Source organism: Choristoneura fumiferana, chromosome 8 (assembly GCF_025370935.1).
Source record: "Choristoneura fumiferana chromosome 8, NRCan_CFum_1, whole genome shotgun sequence".
Lineage (NCBI taxonomy): Eukaryota > Metazoa > Arthropoda > Insecta > Lepidoptera > Tortricidae > Choristoneura > Choristoneura fumiferana.
In genome coordinates, this window is record NC_133479.1 from 9,248,121 (window position 1) to 9,266,257 (window position 18,137).

The 18,137-nt window shown below is 37.5% G+C and overlaps 2 protein-coding genes across 3 annotated transcripts; one reads left to right on the top strand and one right to left on the bottom strand.

Moving 5' to 3' along the window:
- Positions 1 to 2,950: 2,950 nt before the first annotated feature.
- On the bottom strand, positions 2,951 to 10,124 carry LOC141430374 (glycerol-3-phosphate phosphatase-like). 2 transcript variants are annotated; one of them, XM_074091045.1, is made up of 6 exons: positions 10,043 to 10,124; positions 9,465 to 9,625; positions 7,881 to 8,018; positions 7,180 to 7,363; positions 6,539 to 6,698; positions 2,951 to 5,473 (listed from the first exon to the last, which is right to left on the bottom strand). In XM_074091045.1, exons 1-6 carry the CDS (start codon positions 10,107 to 10,109, stop codon positions 5,302 to 5,304), a joined length of 882 nt encoding a protein of 293 aa, XP_073947146.1. In that variant the 5' UTR covers positions 10,110 to 10,124; the 3' UTR covers positions 2,951 to 5,301. The 2 variants fall into 2 exon arrangements, with proteins under 2 accessions (XP_073947146.1, XP_073947145.1); XM_074091044.1 differs by having other exon boundaries at positions 9,826 to 10,124.
- A 362-nt stretch (positions 10,125 to 10,486) lies between these two features.
- Positions 10,487 to 12,986, top strand: LOC141430377 (enoyl-CoA delta isomerase 3, peroxisomal-like). The gene is made up of 3 exons (XM_074091052.1): positions 10,487 to 11,202; positions 11,572 to 11,661; positions 11,941 to 12,986. Exons 1-3 carry the CDS (start codon positions 10,831 to 10,833, stop codon positions 12,232 to 12,234), a joined length of 756 nt encoding a protein of 251 aa, XP_073947153.1. The 5' UTR covers positions 10,487 to 10,830; the 3' UTR covers positions 12,235 to 12,986.
- The last annotated feature ends 5,151 nt before the right edge of the window (positions 12,987 to 18,137 follow it).

Consider the following 18,137-nt stretch of genomic DNA (forward strand, 5'->3'; position numbering starts at 1 on the left):
CTAATACTTTAATAATAGAGTGCATGTGCCGATATTTTTGACCACCTTGACCGCTCCGAAATATCTGATGGCGACTGTACAGTTTGGTATGAGTAGAGCTTATTAGCTCTTTCCCTTCCCTTTTAGTTCGACTCCCATAAAAGTAGATTGCCTATTGAACAATAATTTCACACATTTATTATGTTTCCCCAATATCCCATTAACTGCGCACACCCCGTTGCGTGACATGATAATTTAATATTCCGTTGTCAAACACGTACCATAACAAGTTATAGTTGTAATAAAAAATTGATACTGTGGCGATTGTAGGCGAGCTCTAATGTTGGCACGGCTCATCCCTAGCCGGAAGCCGCACCGCACTACGCGCGGGCGGCCGCCATGATGCTTTTGACTTGACGTCTCTCGCTCGCCGGCTCGCAAGCTGAAAACACTTTCCAAAACGTAACTTGTAATCAATAGTAAAAATACCTTAGAAATAGATTTTGCTTAAGTCAAATAATAGTGTATTTATTTAATAGGTATTAAATGTAGTTTTTTAAAATATGTGCTACCAAACCACATTGGTGACCCCGACGATACAAACGGGCAAAGTGACTGAAAGTGAGTAGGTACCATCAGCAAAATAAGTGGTCTATCAAATTTTTAAACAAGCTCCTATCAAACGAATATGTCGCTAAAGTCGAACTTTCAAGTTGACAGACACGTCTATTGTCATTATTGTTTTATGACATGCAAACGATTATCAACTTTAGGGTGGTAGACCACATATTTGGCTGATGGTACCTAACATAAATTGATCAACTGACCACTGTGCAACATCAGATTCAAGCTAAACTTAGGGGGTTGATTTGAAGAACAGCGTCCGTCGACAGATTGCCTAAATGCGTTACCGAGGAATATTTAGTGAACTACAATTACTTTGCTCACACGCGACCTTTACGATAGCTACGTCCCTACGTCTATTTAACAAATGTGTGTTCACGTACTCCACCTCCACACTGTAAGAACATACAAAACCAACTATCACCAACATCACATTACGCTGACCAACAAGTTTCGAACTCAACCAGAGTTCATCCTCAGAGCAACACAACCTTTCACGATGCTAGCAGATGTTAGACTCAAGCACACACATTTGTTGCATAGTGTACATAGCTATCGTAAGGTCGCGGGTAAGCAAAGTAATTGTTTCTTCGTGAGTAATTGGTAATTGTAATCGTTTATCGTTAATTGATATGGATCTCCAAAGTAGTTGCCTGATTCAATAAATTATTCAAAATTATTTTACACTATAAAGCCCGGTTTAGACTTGCAAAAAAATCGTGCAAGTAGCATTACATTGCGAGGCCGTAAAGCCAACGAGTTTGTGGTGATCAATAGAGCGCCGCAATGTAATGCAACTTGCACGATTTTTCTTGAAAGTCTGAACTCGGCTTTACGCTGGAGGGCCAAGAACTTTAATCAATGCCTTATATATCGTATATAATTTCGTTCGCAGCATGTAGTGCTTACCCTTATAGTCTGGTATAGGGTATCAGAACCCTTAGGGGCTGTTTCACCATCCATTGATTAGCGTTAACCGACGGTTAAATGTGATGCCGTCTCCGTCTATTCGAACAAAACAAATAGAGACGGCATCACACCTAACCGCCACTTAACACTAATCAATGGATAGTGAAACAGCCCCTTAGTGTAAGTTTTCGGTTACAAAATAAGTCTCGATCGCGTTCGCGTTGAAATCTCAATTTGTATGGAAACTCGAAAATCGCAAACGTTCCGCTAGAGGCGCTGTTCGTGTTTGCATACAAATTGAGATTTTAACGCGAACGCGATCGAGACTTATTTTGTAACCGAAAACTTACACTAAGGGCACAGAATAACGAGCAGAATATTCGTGTGGTGCGGATGGTGTGTTGTACATTTTGTACGGGACAATTAACAAAAGCTTTGCATTTGTTCTGCTTATATTACTCCAAAATGTTTAATCCTGCGTAACAAAAAAAAAACAAAGTGTGTTGAAAACAACGAGTAGTAGGTAGATTTAAAAACCTTGGAAAAAAAACTAGCCGGATGGATTTCCTGATTTTTTTAAAAGCTTTTTCGTTCGTTGCTTATGCGGAGGTAAGTACATGCTGTATTACCAGTAAGATATAAGAAATAGCGTCCATACGAAATGTATCTAGTAATAACGGATCAAATAAAATTAAGGATAGAAGATCTGACGGAACAATCAACATTTATTTTTTATAAACGCCAATAAACGGGCATGTGGTTCAACTGATGTCAAGTGATCACTGCCGCCTATGGATACCTATAGCTCCATTAGTACTGCTGGTGCGTTGCTGGCCTTGGCATAGCGGAGGCTTAAGCTGTGCCCGGATCACGACCAGCCCTATAAATCTAGGAATCAAATTTTCACCTAAAAATTTGGTTTCTGATGTGAACAAAAAAACATATAACAGTAGTATTTATGCTGATGGGCACAAAGATTTTATAGTTTTTAAACTAAGAAAAGTTCCACTTCTACCCGGATGCGTGGCATGCCAAGTAGTGATTATCTAAAGTGGTTTTAAAAATAACATATTGCCAATTCCTAATCGATTAGCTATTAAACCTTAACGCCAATCTTGGCCGAAGAGGTAATGTCTATTTGACATCATGATTATTCGCTCTGATTGATATATTTGTAATTGTTGATTAAATGTTATGAGTATTGCCAGACTTAGTCTGCTTGTCATTTTACCAGCCAAAGTACTGACCCGATTTATACTCCCTTCACTAGTTTTCAGTGAACCAGCACAATTACACGAGTAGATGCCGCGCCAATGGAAAGACTAAATTATTTATTACTAATTACTAGAGGTACATATTTCATAGACGTGTTATTAATCACATCCTCGTAAATAAAAATCGTCCTGAACTACACGTTGTTTCCACGCACACTCATCAATTTCATACAAACACTGCCAATTTATTAAAAGCCTTTTCACTATTACAGATATTAACACAGTACATAATACGTAACAATGTTATATGTATGTGCGTGTTTCAAATTTTACAGTCACGTTATTGTTAATATTTCATAAATATTGCGTTTAGAATTAAGAGCCAATGTACCTATGTCTAATTAAGTTCTTAACTTAATACGTTGATACCATATTGTCTTATTAATAAAATTGATTTATAATAAAACCTAGTTTTCGGGCGATGTAATACATGTAGATAAGGGTCTACAATAAATAAGAAAGGGACAAACATAAAACATGCAAAATAGATCAACTATACAAATAAATACTATATCACATTTTACTTAATACCTTTAAAAACGAGACAAACAGCTATCCTGAATGCTCTTGCTTTAAACTTTCAACGGAATCAGTACCTATTATTGGGTGCATTAAACCACTTAAGATTAAAATATTGTTAGGGAGGCAAGCTCTTATATCTTATTTAATAAAAAAATACAATATTAGAGAGTCATTATCTGGGATGTTTATTGATGTGCTTTTACGTACTTGCTTCAATGATCAGGGATGTTTGTATTTTTAGCAACGAATTTTATTCGTGTTTAAATTATTCACTAGGTATAAAATTGACCCTAACTTGCTTCCAAAAATGTGTTTGAATATTCGCGTAAGTCAAATATCTAAACGCGACACACACGATAAGCGAATTCAATCTATCTATCGAACTTTGATTCTACAATCTTCGCTTGAAACTTCTAGTTATTTTCTTAACACAAGCATTTCAGATTCAGCGTTAATAATACGGTATTTGACTACTTTGTATATGTTCTAGAAATTAAAACTACACAATGCCTGTTATCGAATGTAAAAACAATTTTTAAGCTACCTTTACAAATAACAAAGTTATAAAGGTTTGAAATTCAAGATTAGACAGAGAAAGACATACTCGCATGTGACGTCACACGCCAGTACCGCCATACTTGCTGCATAGAGAAAAGCGTTTGAAAAAGAGACAAATATATATAGATTTTTCAAAAAAACACTATAAATCCAATTTTCAACTGATTTAAATTTTCTCTTCGCTATTCATAATAATATTAAGATATGGCAAAATCAGGAGTTCTCAAATACCGTATTAATGATTCATTTCCAATAAGCGTGAACTCAACAGTGCGCCTTGATCATCGTAAGGGGTCAACGATAGGATAAAAAAAATCATCATCCCAGCCTATATACGACCCACTGCTGGGCACAGGCCTCGTCTCAGAACAAGAGGGCTCGGACCATAGTTCCCACGCGGGCCCAGTCGGATTGGGAACTTCACTCGCACCATTGAATTGCATCGCAGGTTTGTGCAGGTTTCCTCACGATGTTTTCCTTCACCGCAAAGCTCGTGGTAAATTTCAAATGTAATTCCGCACATGAATTTCGAAAAACTCAGAGGTGCGAGCCGGGGTTTGAACCCACGACCTTCTTGCTTGAGAGGCGATAGGTCAAACCACTAGGCCATCACGGCTTTTATATATATAAAAACAATGTTATGGCCTAAATGGACATCAGTGTAAAACAGCACAGGAGTATACATATATTGCAGACTGCAGTTGCACAAATATCAATGATACCATAATAGGTTTACTAATGTTTCGGCGAATAACGTTTGGCAACCTGTTTCATTTCGCAATTTTTCATTTCCCAACTGTTTAATATTTATGAAACTGTAAATATTTCAGGATTTTTATAAAACTAACCTAACCTAACCTAAAGGGTTCTACACGATGGCCCTGAAATAAACCCTGAAATATTTACAGTTTTAGACTTTGCGAAATGAAAAGTTCCGAAATGAAACAGGTTGCGAAACTTGTTGTTACAGGACCATAATAATCGCCCTCTGCATGATCTGGTAAAGATCCCTTAAAGGGATAATTGTTTTTGTTCATTTATTTTTGTACAATAAAGAGTTTACATACATACATTATATTATATCGCATTATATACGGATTCTCTGTTCGATGATGCATGAGCGCAACTTTATTCCTGGTTTGAAACGTTCATAAATCGAATTAGGATGATTAATATCATCACAGGTTTTCACCCCCATTTCTACTGTGGTAATTTTAGTAACTACAAAAAGTAATCTGCCCAGTGGACAAATGTGTAAAGAGACTAAGATCACTAAAGCACTATCACATCAGACCCTAAAGACACATTCTTATCTACGGCAAATAAAATCTCAATAAACGAATATTCAAACATAATATTATTTAAACGCTTATCACAATGTAACAAAAATTGACCTATTTGCACTAATATTTGGCTAAGAAAGCGTATCATTGTACTACGAAGGCAGTAGGGAGAGCAAATCTCCCAGTTTAGGCAACACCACGTCAGGCAGGGGCGGTGTCTTATCGCTTTGGATCTTCTGCAGATCCTTGTTGGAGGTGACTCCAGACAAAACTAGCAGAGTCTGGAAACCGCAGCGCACGCCGAGCTCTATGTCTGTGTTGCACCTGGAATATATAATATATGAATTAATTTTAAAATTCAGGTGGTAGGACCTTGTGCAAGGTCCGCCCGGATTGCTACCACCGTCTTGCTTGCTAATCCTGCCGTGAAGCAGCAGTGCTTGCACTGTTGTGTTTCGGCGTGGAGAGTAAGACAGCCGGTGAAATTACTGGCACTTGAGGTATCCCATCTTAGGCCTCTAGGTTGGCAACGCATCTGCAATATCCCTGGTGTTGCAGGTGTTTATGGGCGGTGGTGATCTCTTACTATCAGGAGATCCACTTGCTCGTTTTCCATCGAGTCGAATAAAAAAAAATGAAATCTTTTCTCACAGTCAAAATTACATTATGAATTGATGATAGACACGTGAACTATACACTATGTGGACTGACTTTGAAATAACAAGAAAAGTCACGCGCACACTAATGTTATTTATATCGGAAGCCAGCACCACTCACATTTTTTTAATCTTCATAAAAATCGCAGAGTTCCCGAAGTTGCGGGCACAACACTCAACACAAATTAATGTTTCTTATACTTATTTATTATTATACTGTCATGTCATAATAAAGATGCAAATTTTGTTTGGTTGTGTTGCCTAGAACTACTGAACTAGTATATCAATCTCTCAGTAACAGAAAGCTATAAATAGTATTCCAGATAACCATATGGTTACAATGGCTATAGTTTATCCTGGGAACATGCAAAATTTCCGTGGGATGGTGACGAAATCTCGGGTAACGGCTAGTCCTACATAAGAGTCCCACAACTGTCTAAAGGCTTCCCATTTCTTGCACTACTCGTCCCTATTGTGAGCATGCTATTTTATAAATCAAATTATCTCGTCACTCTTCTCGTCAAATCATCTTGCGGTAGCGATTTAGGTTTTAAGACATTAAGGGGCTGTTTCACCACCCATTGATTAATTTTAACTGACGGATAAATATGATGCCGTCACTGTCTATTCGTACAAAAAAAAACAGAAACGGCATCACATTTATACGTCGAATAAATTTAATCAATGGATGGTGAAACAGGGGGGGGGGGGGGGGTCATGAAACAGTTAATACCTGTCTCCGATCATGAGAGTTCTCGCAGGGTCCAAGCCGCAGGATTCAAGGAACTTGCGTACATAGGCATGCGGCTTGCCGAGAACTAGCGCCTTGCGTTCAGAGCACGTTTCCACGGCGCGCACGATAGTGCCCGTGCCAGGCACCACAATAGAACCACCTGGAATCGTCAATGGCACTTATTATTTGCAGTAGTTGGAGAAAGGACAATTTTTAGTATGAAAAGAAAGGTACTACTACGAGTATTCCATCCGCAATATAACAGAGGAAGCAGTTTTATTCTACCAAAATGTAAAGTTTTAACATGTTTTGATAAACCAATGATTTTTCAAAGCCATCTTTTTTTAAGACAGCTCACTATTAAGGTGATATTTACAAGAATCTAATTACAACCATGGTATATTTATTTAGACCACTTCTGTCAATTTATTGAGCTTGTTTGTCTGTCAACTGTGATTTCAATTAACTGTTATGGATTCTAAACTCATTAATCTCATTATATTCTCTAAGTATTGCATATAAATCGGGAAAATGGGATCAATGATAATAGGCATCTATGAGTATAACGGTTAGTCTAACACGCATATACTACGGTTTTGCTTGTTGATATACACTACGGCCATGGGTAATCAGTAACATACCTTTTGGAAACCTCTCATCAGTATTTGTTGCGATAAACAGGCAGTCCTCAGATGCCAGATATGAGGCAGCCTTCATGAACTTGGGGTAGCTCACATGTTCGTCAAATCCGACCACTACTGCCCCCACTTCTGGATCCAGCTCTGATGGCTTCATTGACTTAAAATCGGGTTTGACATGATCTGGCTGGAAAAAGTTTAATAAATTATAGCTGCTTCAATATAATTATGAAGTGAGTATGATCATGATTCAACAAACCCTAATTCTAATGTTTCTTTTCTCTTGCTATGTTTAAGAATGCATGCTATAATCTTTCCCCCTTGTTATTAAATACAGACCTGAGGCCGTATTGTCTACGTTTCTGACACTCGCGATCTCTACTCAATCAAATGACAGTTTTCGCATACAAAAACCAAAACCTTTGTGCGTCAAAGATAATAAATAAATAAAGATGGAGAATGCAATTGTGATTGCAAGCATGTTACAAACAACGGTGGATCTAGCTTTATAGCCAGGGGGAGAGGTCACATGGTCAAATTCTAGTTATCTTAATTTAGGAGTTTATAAAAATATCTACTGTTATCCTAGACCCAGCCCAGGGTCCAGTTAGGGGTCTTTGACTCCCATAATCTCCAACCACTAGATCCACCCATGGTTACACATTGCAAACCTTAATTTTAAAATAGTAACACTTCAAACTTACTCCTATTCCAGTGTGCCTAATGCCAACAGCCTTCAACTCTTCTCCAATGCCATTGGAGCCAACTAGATATACTTTTTTTGTAAACCCAATACCTTTGAGGTAATGTGCTACCAAGTATGCTGTTGAAAGGATTTCATCCTGAAAATGGATAAAATATGTTCTAATTGCATTTTTAACTAAGTTTACATTTATAGTCATATAAACCAAAAAAAACATAACCCTCCTTTGAGGCAGTCAGGTAAAAACCTCTCTTAAGGCCAATAAGATGGTAGGTATCTAAAAAATAGTCGATTTTACAACCATAAAACAAGCCATTTTACCCAAGACATTCATATAGCCACCCGAGCCAGTATGGCAAGTGTGGATAGACACGTTGAGGGGAAAATGGGTTTAATGCTCGAGTTTAACACTGCTTTTCACTTAGATTGCGAGGAAATGAAATATCAACAGTGGAAACAATTGTACACTTTCTATGTACCTTTTATTTTTCATGCATTATTATATAATGATATTTTTTAGTTTTTTTGTTTTGTTGATTCATTTCATTGATTTTTAGTTTTATATAAAATAAATATATTAAAAAAAAATTATAGAAACTTTTTTGTTTGTGGCTAATTACCTTGGTCTTAGACGAAGATTTTACTTTATGCATAAGAGCATAAAAAGTCATTTTATGTCACCTAGATCCAGCATAAACATGAACTTTACGAGCATGAGAAGTGAAAAAATACTTTAGAGCTATTTATACTATCTGATGCAGAATATTTTAAGCTAAACAATGGTATAAATACCCAAAAGTATTTTTAGGGTTCCGTAGCCAAAATGGCAAAAATGGAACCCTTATAGTTTCACCATGTCTCTGTCTGTCTGTCTGTCTGTCCGTCCGTGGCTTTGCTCAGGAACTATCAATGCTAGAAAGCTGTAATTTTGCACGAATATGTATGTAAACTATGCCAACAAAATGGTAGAATAAAAATAAAAAAAATATATTTTTATAGTATCCAACAGACGTAAAGTGGGGGTGATTTTTTTTTTCTCATCCAACCGTGTAGTGTGGGATATCGTTGGATAGGTCTTTTAAAACCATTAGGGGGAATACGATTTTTCATTTCAGTGATTTGTTTGCAAAATATTCAACTTTAAAGTGCAAACTTTCATTAAAATCAAGCGCTCCCCCCCCCCCCTCTAAAATCTAAACCAGTGGGTGGAAAAATTTAAAAAATTCAAGATTGTAGTATGTATATAAAACTTACAAGGGAAACTATAACAGTTAAGTTTTCTTGAGAAATAGTAGTTTAAGAGTAAATGGCAGCCTAAGGTATATAATATACCTAAACTTGGAATATTCCGTACAAAATACGAAATCCTTAGAAAAATATTCCTTAATTTTTTCCTAATGGCTACGGAACCCTATTTCGGGCGTGTCCGACACACCCTAGGCCGGTTTTTTTTTTTAGATACCTCCTATTGTCTTATGAGGGTGAACATAAAACTTTTATTAGGTTATTTGATGATGCTGCTGCTTATTGGATAATATTTTTCAAAACTTAAAACATCATTTTGTTTAAATTTCTCCATGATTACCTGACTAGCAATAAATCCCAATTGCTGGGCCTTAGCTGCAAAATCGCTACGAATTTTAGTAGAGTTATTAGTCACATAAAATATTTTCTTTCCAATTTTTCTAAAGTAATTCATGGTGTCAGCTGCACCTTGAATTGCATTATTATCAATCCACAGAACACCTGTAATAAAGAAAAGTTGTAATTCAGTTTGCATGTAAGCAACTAGTAAAATAAAAAGCCGAAAAGTACTGTAAAATTAATTATTTAATTTCTCGTATGACGTAAGGGTAACGAAAGTTTAGCATTACTTCAAAATTTATAAACCAGATGGCTGTATATCGTTCAATAAAATAAGAAAGAATGAAAGAAATATTCCTTACCATCGCAATCTGTTAAAACTGTGTCAAAAGAATTCAAAAACTCCTGAACTTGATCCTTCGTTCCTTCTTGGAGATTAAAAACAGCGGATTTAAACATTGTTTTGGAGGTACTAAAACTTTTGGATTGAACTAAAGCAGGGGCTGAGGAAAGGGGGAACGAAAGGCTTGTTATGTAACACACATTTGTTTTTAATAAATGTAGCAATTTCACCATTACTTGTGGTTAATATATGACTAAGAGCAGCGGTCCGGCCGAACACGGTAGCACCCCATGCCAGATTCATTCTACGAATCTTCAAGGACACAACTGTCATCAATGACATTAAAACGACATTAACACCGAGCTTTCTTTTAAAACGCTGCTTTTCGTGAAGTGAATTAACTGTTTACATTTTTAACATGCAATAAATTGGATAGGTAAGGTATGATTTATTTATTTATAATGTATTGATATAGGTAGGTATATCGACATAGGAACTATAAGTTTCTTTTATTTCCATAGCAATTAATTTAACGTGCATGTATACATGCAATACAGCAAGATGTGTTGTATAGACACTGTCACTTTTGTCTTATTTGACATGTATTTGACGTTCCCCCCCTAACATAATCTGGGAATTCTGTAATTTCTCATTTCTCATCTTTTATTTCAAAAGTAAACCTTATCGTCAATAGTTGGAAGGCGGAATTTAGCTTATTCAAATCAAATATTAGTTTTAGTTTAGTCACCTTCACCAAGAAGAAGTAAACAATCTATGAATCTAATACTTTTGCTTTAGAATCGGTTTTCGTAAGGAATGATAAGCAATAACAAAATATTTAGATTCACTCGTTTTGTCTAAAAGTCGAAAGTACAGCAGATAAATAGTAAAATTAATAAGTGGGCCCGTAATTGCAAGACAAAGTTGACGCTGCAATGAATACCTGATTTTAATCAATCATACTAAGTTAATAGTTTTCGTTGATCGTGAACGCGTTTCCACTCACTACCATTATTTTTTTATAATGGATAGTGCGGATACAATAATCGAAACCCTGCACGGAAATATTAAGACAGTGAAGTACAACAAACCTAGGAGAAAGAATGCCATTGACTCAGACATGTACCAGAGAGTGACCAGAATACTCAATAATGCAGCTAAAGATGACAGTGTATCTGTGATGGTATTCACGGGTACTGGTGACTACTTTAGCAGTGGAAATGATCTGGTTGCAGCACGGGACGTCCATGGTCCCACATTTTTTAATATCCTGCACGATTTTATTGAAGCTTTCATTAAATTTCCCAAGTTACTGGTTGCTATAGTCAATGGCCCGGCAGTGGGAATTGCAGTGACGACTTTACCACTCTGTGATGTAATATTTGCTGCAGAAAATGTAAGTGAAACCAAAATCCAAGTAGTACAGCCTGCTGCATGCAATGATTTATTGATTCAGAGTCCAAAACTAGGTATTGCAGAAACTGAGTGATGTGCGAGGCGAGCTAGACTTACATACTGCGGGCTGTACTTTATTGACTAAAAACCTTGTTCCATAATTTGTTTCCCAATGTTATTCAAATAGGTAGCATGATCATCATCAATGCCCAAAAGACTGTAATTTCAACTGAAAAATGCTTATGCTATTGCTGCTCTATTTAGATGTTAGTGCAAATTTTAGGTGCTAGCATGGGTTGATGTGAATTATTAGCATGTAAACAAATTGTCTTAAGCCATTTATCTATGTGATAAAATTACTTACTTTCAGGCTTTCTTTTACACTCCATTTGGTAAACTGGGAATCACGGCAGAAGGATGTTCAACCTACACTTTTCCCAGAATAATTGGGTATAGAAAGGTAAAAAACATGAAATTATAATTTTAAAAATATTTTGATCGCTTTCAGAAGAAGCAATGCTGATTTACAGATTTATTAGACAGTCCTTTGCATCCCGAGACGTGGTTTCAATGCAAGGGAGAGCGTAATATCTGTAGTGTGGTGTATATATCTGACGCTCCCCATGAGGCTGACATAGTCGCATTTGGTGCACTAAAACCTCATTAAAATACCAAATTATGAAAAAAAAACGAGTGTTGCTGGCAACTTTTTTTAAATTTTTTTTTTTTTGCATTTTAGGCCTTAGAACTGTTGCTGTTCAATCAGAAAATGAATGCCCAGGAAGCTCTGGACAATGGTTTTGTGAATTATCTGTACAAACCTGAAGACATACAGACCAAAGTGTGGGACAAACTCATGGAGATATCAAATGTGTCAGACTATTTGCTGACTACAACAAAAAGATTGATGAGAGGACCAATTCAGGACAAATTGATTAAAGTAAATGATGAAGAAATTGCTTTGCTGAGCAAAGCTTGGGCTGCACGACGGGAGGGTCGTGAAAATGTAAAGACCAGCAATAGTAAATTATAGACACACCAACATCATCATCACCCATTCAGTATACCAGCCACTGCTGGGCACAACAACAACTTTAGGCAAATATTTTATTGGCCTTCACTATTGAAGCATTTATAATCCAATGAGGATTTTCACAGAGGCGAAATATCGCTAGATGGCGTTAGTATTGTGAGGTCGGTTTGACGTTTGCTCGTGACTGGTTAAAAAACTAGAGTCAATGAGGGTTTTCACAGAGGCGAAATACCGCTAGACGGCGTTAATATCGAGAGGTCCGTTTGACGTTTGCTTGTGATTGGTTAAAAAACTAAATGAGTCAATGAGGGTTTACACAGAGGCAAAATATCACTAGATGGCGTTAGTATCGAGAGGTCCGTTTGACGTTTGCTCATGATTGGTTAAAAAACTAAATGAGCCAATCGCAAGCAAACGTCAAACGTCAAATAGACCTCACGATACGCCTTCTAGCGATATTTCGCCTCTGTAAAAACCCTCATTTTATTGATGTACCATCAGCCAAATAAGTGGTCTATCAATTTTTAAACAAGTTCCTATCAAATGAATATGTCGCTAAAGTCGAACTTTCAAGTTGACAGACACGTCTATTGGCATTATTGTTTTATGACATGAAAACGATTATCAACTTTATGGTGGTAGACCACATATTTGGCTGATGGTACCTAGTAAGATGGTGTAGCAGTTCTGCATTTTAATAAGTTTCAATATTGTATAGGAGAAGTAAAATACCATTTTTATTTCTAGTCTTTTACAATTCAAAGGTTATAATTGTAGGAGCAGCAGTCGGTGTCCTTTCAGAGGTTTATCGTGGATACAATAAAATGAAGACGGATGATTTCTCAGATGAATCAGGATTTATTCAATTACAGCACAGCAACAAAATAACAAGCAGTGAGTCGACGGGCGGAAGACGAGATAGAGAACAGTAGACAACCCATGGTGTTGTCATTACACAAAAGGTCATAAGGCATGCCATGCAATAGAGATAATGCATATCTACATGCCCATTCATTATCAATCTTAACACTTCCCCTTATGCATTATAATCTAATGCCGAACACAACAAATTGCATGCTTGATGACTCTACATAGACTCTACATTGACTCTATATAGACTCTACATTGACTCTACATCAATCCTACATCGACTCTACATTGACTCTATATCAACACTTTATTGACTCTACACAATGCAAGGTTCAAGTAGGTATACAGTCCAAACCATAAAATAACAACCTATCATGCTAACTTAGCATAAACAAACAATTCATGATGCATGTACACATAATCATAATTAGCAAGGCTTTACACACATTTTATTCATCAATAAACTGTTTCTTCTAGCACTTAATACCTTAGTTAGAGCATCGGCTATCATTCTTTCAGTACTCAGATACTTTACAACCATAAACCCTTTTTGCACTAAATCTTTAATAAAATGAAATCTAACATCAATATGCTTAGTGCGCTTATGACACAATTCTTTGTTCTCAATTAATTTATGCGCACTCTGATTATCATTATAAACAATAATGCTCATATGGGTATCTGGAAGTATCTCTGACATAAGGTTCTGTATAAAACATAAGTCCTTAGATACATCTGCTATAGCCATATACTCGGCTTCAGTACTACTCAACGCTACCGACCTTTGCTTTCTGGATTCCCAATTAACTGTGTTATTTCCCAGCTTTATAACGAAACCAGTATAAGACTTTCTATCAAGACAGTCATTTCCCCAGTCAGCGTCACTATATGCACTTAATGACAATTCCTTACTTTTTATAAACAATAAACCGTAATTAATTGTACCTGCTAAATATCGTAGCAAACGCTTGGCAGCTGACCAATGTGATTTCCCATAACAGTTATTATACTGACTAAGTTTGCTACACGCGAAAGCAATATCCGGTCGTGTACAGACAGACAAATACATTAATGAACCAATAAGCTGTCTGTACTTGAATGTGTCATCACTTAAACATTCATTTTTATTTTCCAATTCTAACTTAGTACACTGAAGCATAGGTGTATATACAGGCTTACAATTAGACATATTAAATTTATTTAAAATGCTCTTTATGTACACAGTCTGATCCAAAGACAAAGTCCCGTTTTTTCTATCTCTACGAACACGGATACCTAAGTAGCTTTGTATGGGACCCAGATTTTTAATGTTAAATTCTTTCTCTAATGTTTGCAATAGCTTGACTTTACATAAGCTATCTTTTTGATAAAACAAATAAAAATCATCAACATACAATGCTACGATAACAAAATCATTTTTTGACCTTATGTAGTACACACAAGGTTCACTTTTACTTTGAACCAAACCATTGTTACACAGAACATTGTGAATTTTTAAATTCCACATGCGACTAGATTGCTTCAGTCCATATATACTTTTTTGAAGTAAACATACCTTACTATGGTCTACATTATAACCTTTAGGTTGTTCCATATAAATGGTCTCTTCTAAATTTCCATTCAGAAATGCTGTAGTTACATCAATGTGATCTATATTTAAATCTAGTTCATTTGCCAAACTAAATAATATCCTCATGGTAGAGTGGCGTACGACAGGCGAGAATGTATCATTGTAATCAATCCCCTCCTGCTGCGTAAAGCCCCTCGCGACGAGTCGTGCTTTATGACATATAAAATTACCAGAGGCATCATTTTTAATTTTATATACCCACTTACTTTTTACCACATTGACGTTCTTAGGTCTGTCTACCAGCTTCCAAACCCTGTTCTTCATTAGCGAGTCGTATTCCTGCGTCATAGCAGCTCGCCAGTCATCAGCATCAGCACTGGATACGGCCTCTTCGTACGTAGTTGGCTCGAACGCACGACCATTCGCCATCAAAGATAAATCGTAATCGGCATACCTCTTGGGTAGAGCAGAACGCGTACTACGCACTGGACGCTCTGTAGAGGTTGAAGGTCGGGCTTCCACCTCTGCCGTCACTTCCCCTCCAGCTGACGTGGTGCTGCCCGGTGAGCACTCTTTCACTCCCGCAGAACCATCAGATAGAGAGCCACTCTCACTTGCAGAGCAATACTCTTCATCAGCTCCATCTGAAAAATTTAATGAGTAATTATGATCACGTTTAATACTCTCTAAAATGTTGCTACTATCATTTACAACTCCTATATCAGTACTATCATTCCTGCTAATAGACTCGATGCTACTCTCATTTACATCACTAGGACTACTACTTTCGTTCCTATTACTAATTCCTATGCTACTCTCATTCACATACCTAGGACTACTCGTTTCGTTCCTACAAATTCCTATGCTACTCTCATTCACATACCTAGGACTACTCCTATTGTTTCTGCAAATTCCTATGCTACTCTCATTCACATCACTGACAATAGTACTCTCATTCCTACTGCTGGAACCAATGCTATTCTCATTAACATCACCTGACAATGACACATTGCAATTGTCCTCATTATTTATAAATCCATAAATAAAATCCAAATTAAAATTATTGCAATTATCATTATTATTCTGTCGAAAATTATAAAACCTATTTTCTAAAAATTCTACATCTCTTGACAATACAACTTTTCTCGGGTCTAAACAGTCAGCCAACCTATAACCTTTACTTGTGTCTGAATAACCCACAAACACATATGGTTTTGACTTTGCATCTAATTTACCACGTTTAACATCTGGTACCTTTACATATGCCATACAACCAAAGACCCGGAGTTGACCAAGGTCCACTCTAGACCCAGTCCATACCTCCTCCGGAATACGTCCACCTAATGCCACTGTTGGAGATCTATTCTTCAAATATATGGCGGCCATCACAGCTTCACCCCAAAAACGGCGGTCCAGTCCCGACTGCTGTAGCATGCACCGGACTTTATTCATTAAAGTGCGGTTGAGCCTCTCCGATACGGAATTCTGTTGTGGACAATATGGCACTGTTGTTTGATGCACTATACCCTTTCTTTTCATGAAATGAGAAAGTTGTTTGTTGCAATACTCTCCGCCATTATCTGAACGTAGACACTTAACGTACAGCCCTGTCTGCTTTTCTAACATACTAACTAATTCAATAAAACGGTCACATACCTCAGATTTCTTCTTTAATAAGAACCCAAATGATTTCCTCGTGCAGTCATCCGTGAAGTGAGCAGATATTTCGCGCCACCCCAGCTACTCGGCAGTGGGCCACATACATCAGAGTGTATCAGAGCTAGCGGTTTATCAGCTAACACACTTGCCCCTTTAGGAAAAGGCTTAGCGGCCAACTTCCCCTCAAGGCAAGGAACACATTTACCTTCCTGCTGTCCTTGGTTCTGTAACAAAAGATTGTTAGGCAACCTATCCCCAAGCGACTGCAAATCCCTCTGATTAATATGCCCCAACCTCTGGTGCCACAATTGTTTTGCATCCTGAGTAGCAACTGCGGAACTAACAAACTCTCGCCCTTGTGAGGGTTTGTAGCTCACCACATTGCACGAATTCTCACCTATGCTCAATCTATACATACCGTTTTGTACAAAAGCAGACGCAACCCTGTTAAGACCTTTGTCTACAATGACACACCCTGTCCTGTCGAACCTCACGCTGTAACCTCGACTAATGAGCCTACTAACAGATATTAAATTTGTTGCAAGACCTGGTACATACAAAACGCTACACAATTTTCTTAATTTACCATTTAAGTTCAAAAATACATCACCTATACCTTCACATTGCATTTGTTCATTATTTGCAACTGTCACTTTATTATTAAAAGTCTTCAAATTGACAAAAGAGTCCAGAGAATTACACATGTGCGAAGTACATCCAGAGTCCACGAACCACACATCCTGGTGCACCTCAAAACCTGCAGCCATGGCCTGGTCTTCGCTACTCTTGCTCCTGTGCTTCAGTTTCAATTTTAAACAATTTGCCTTCATGTGACCTACTTTCTTGCAGAAGTGACATCTTCCTTCAAATGATCTATTCTTCAAAAGAAATGCAGTGTTGTTCTCAGAGTCAGACTTCCTGTATTCCTCCTGTAATAAGCGGGCTCGGACAACCTCGCTGGACAATTTCTTTGTCATATTTGCGGTCTCCAAATTTGAAACAAGAGAATCATATTCAACAGGCAATCCACTCAACAATACCTCTGCTACTTCAGTGTCTTCAATTATTTTACCTATATCGGCCAATTGTTGAACATTTGTCATTATAGCTTCTATGTAATCTGACATGGACTTGAAATTGCAGAACTCTATTCTGTGTAATTGCCTTAACAAGAGTACTCTGCGCACCAAACCTGAATCTTCGAAGACGTCAGCAAGGCATTTCCACGCCTCCTTGGCGGTTTTGGCATTTCTTACGTATTGGTATAGGTTTGATTTAGTAGCTAAGCATATTCTTGCTAGGGCGCGCTGGTCACGCAGCACATCTCCCTCATTAGTACCAGTCTCCACAATGTCCCACAATCCATCATGCATCAATGACATTTTTACTGCGAATTTCCAAGAATGGTAATTGCGAGCGCCTTCCAGTTTTTCAATGCTGGCATGAGAGCTTGCGGCATGCATCACTGTCGCTTGCGAGTTTGCGGCAGGCATGTTGCCACGAGGTTCCAACACATCATCACCATTAGCAGGCATATCGCTCCAAAAAAATATAAATATTTGCGCTTACTTGTGTTCAGTCAGATGCTTAACCTCATCCATCCACGTTCTTCGTGAACTGGGCATACATAACCTGTAGGAGCAGCAGTCGGTGTCCTTTCAGAGGTTTATCGTGGATACAATAAAATGAAGACGGATGATTTCTCAGATGAATCAGGATTTATTCAATTACAGCACAGCAACAAAATAACAAGCAGTGAGTCGACGGGCGGAAGACGAGATAGAGAACAGTAGACAACCCATGG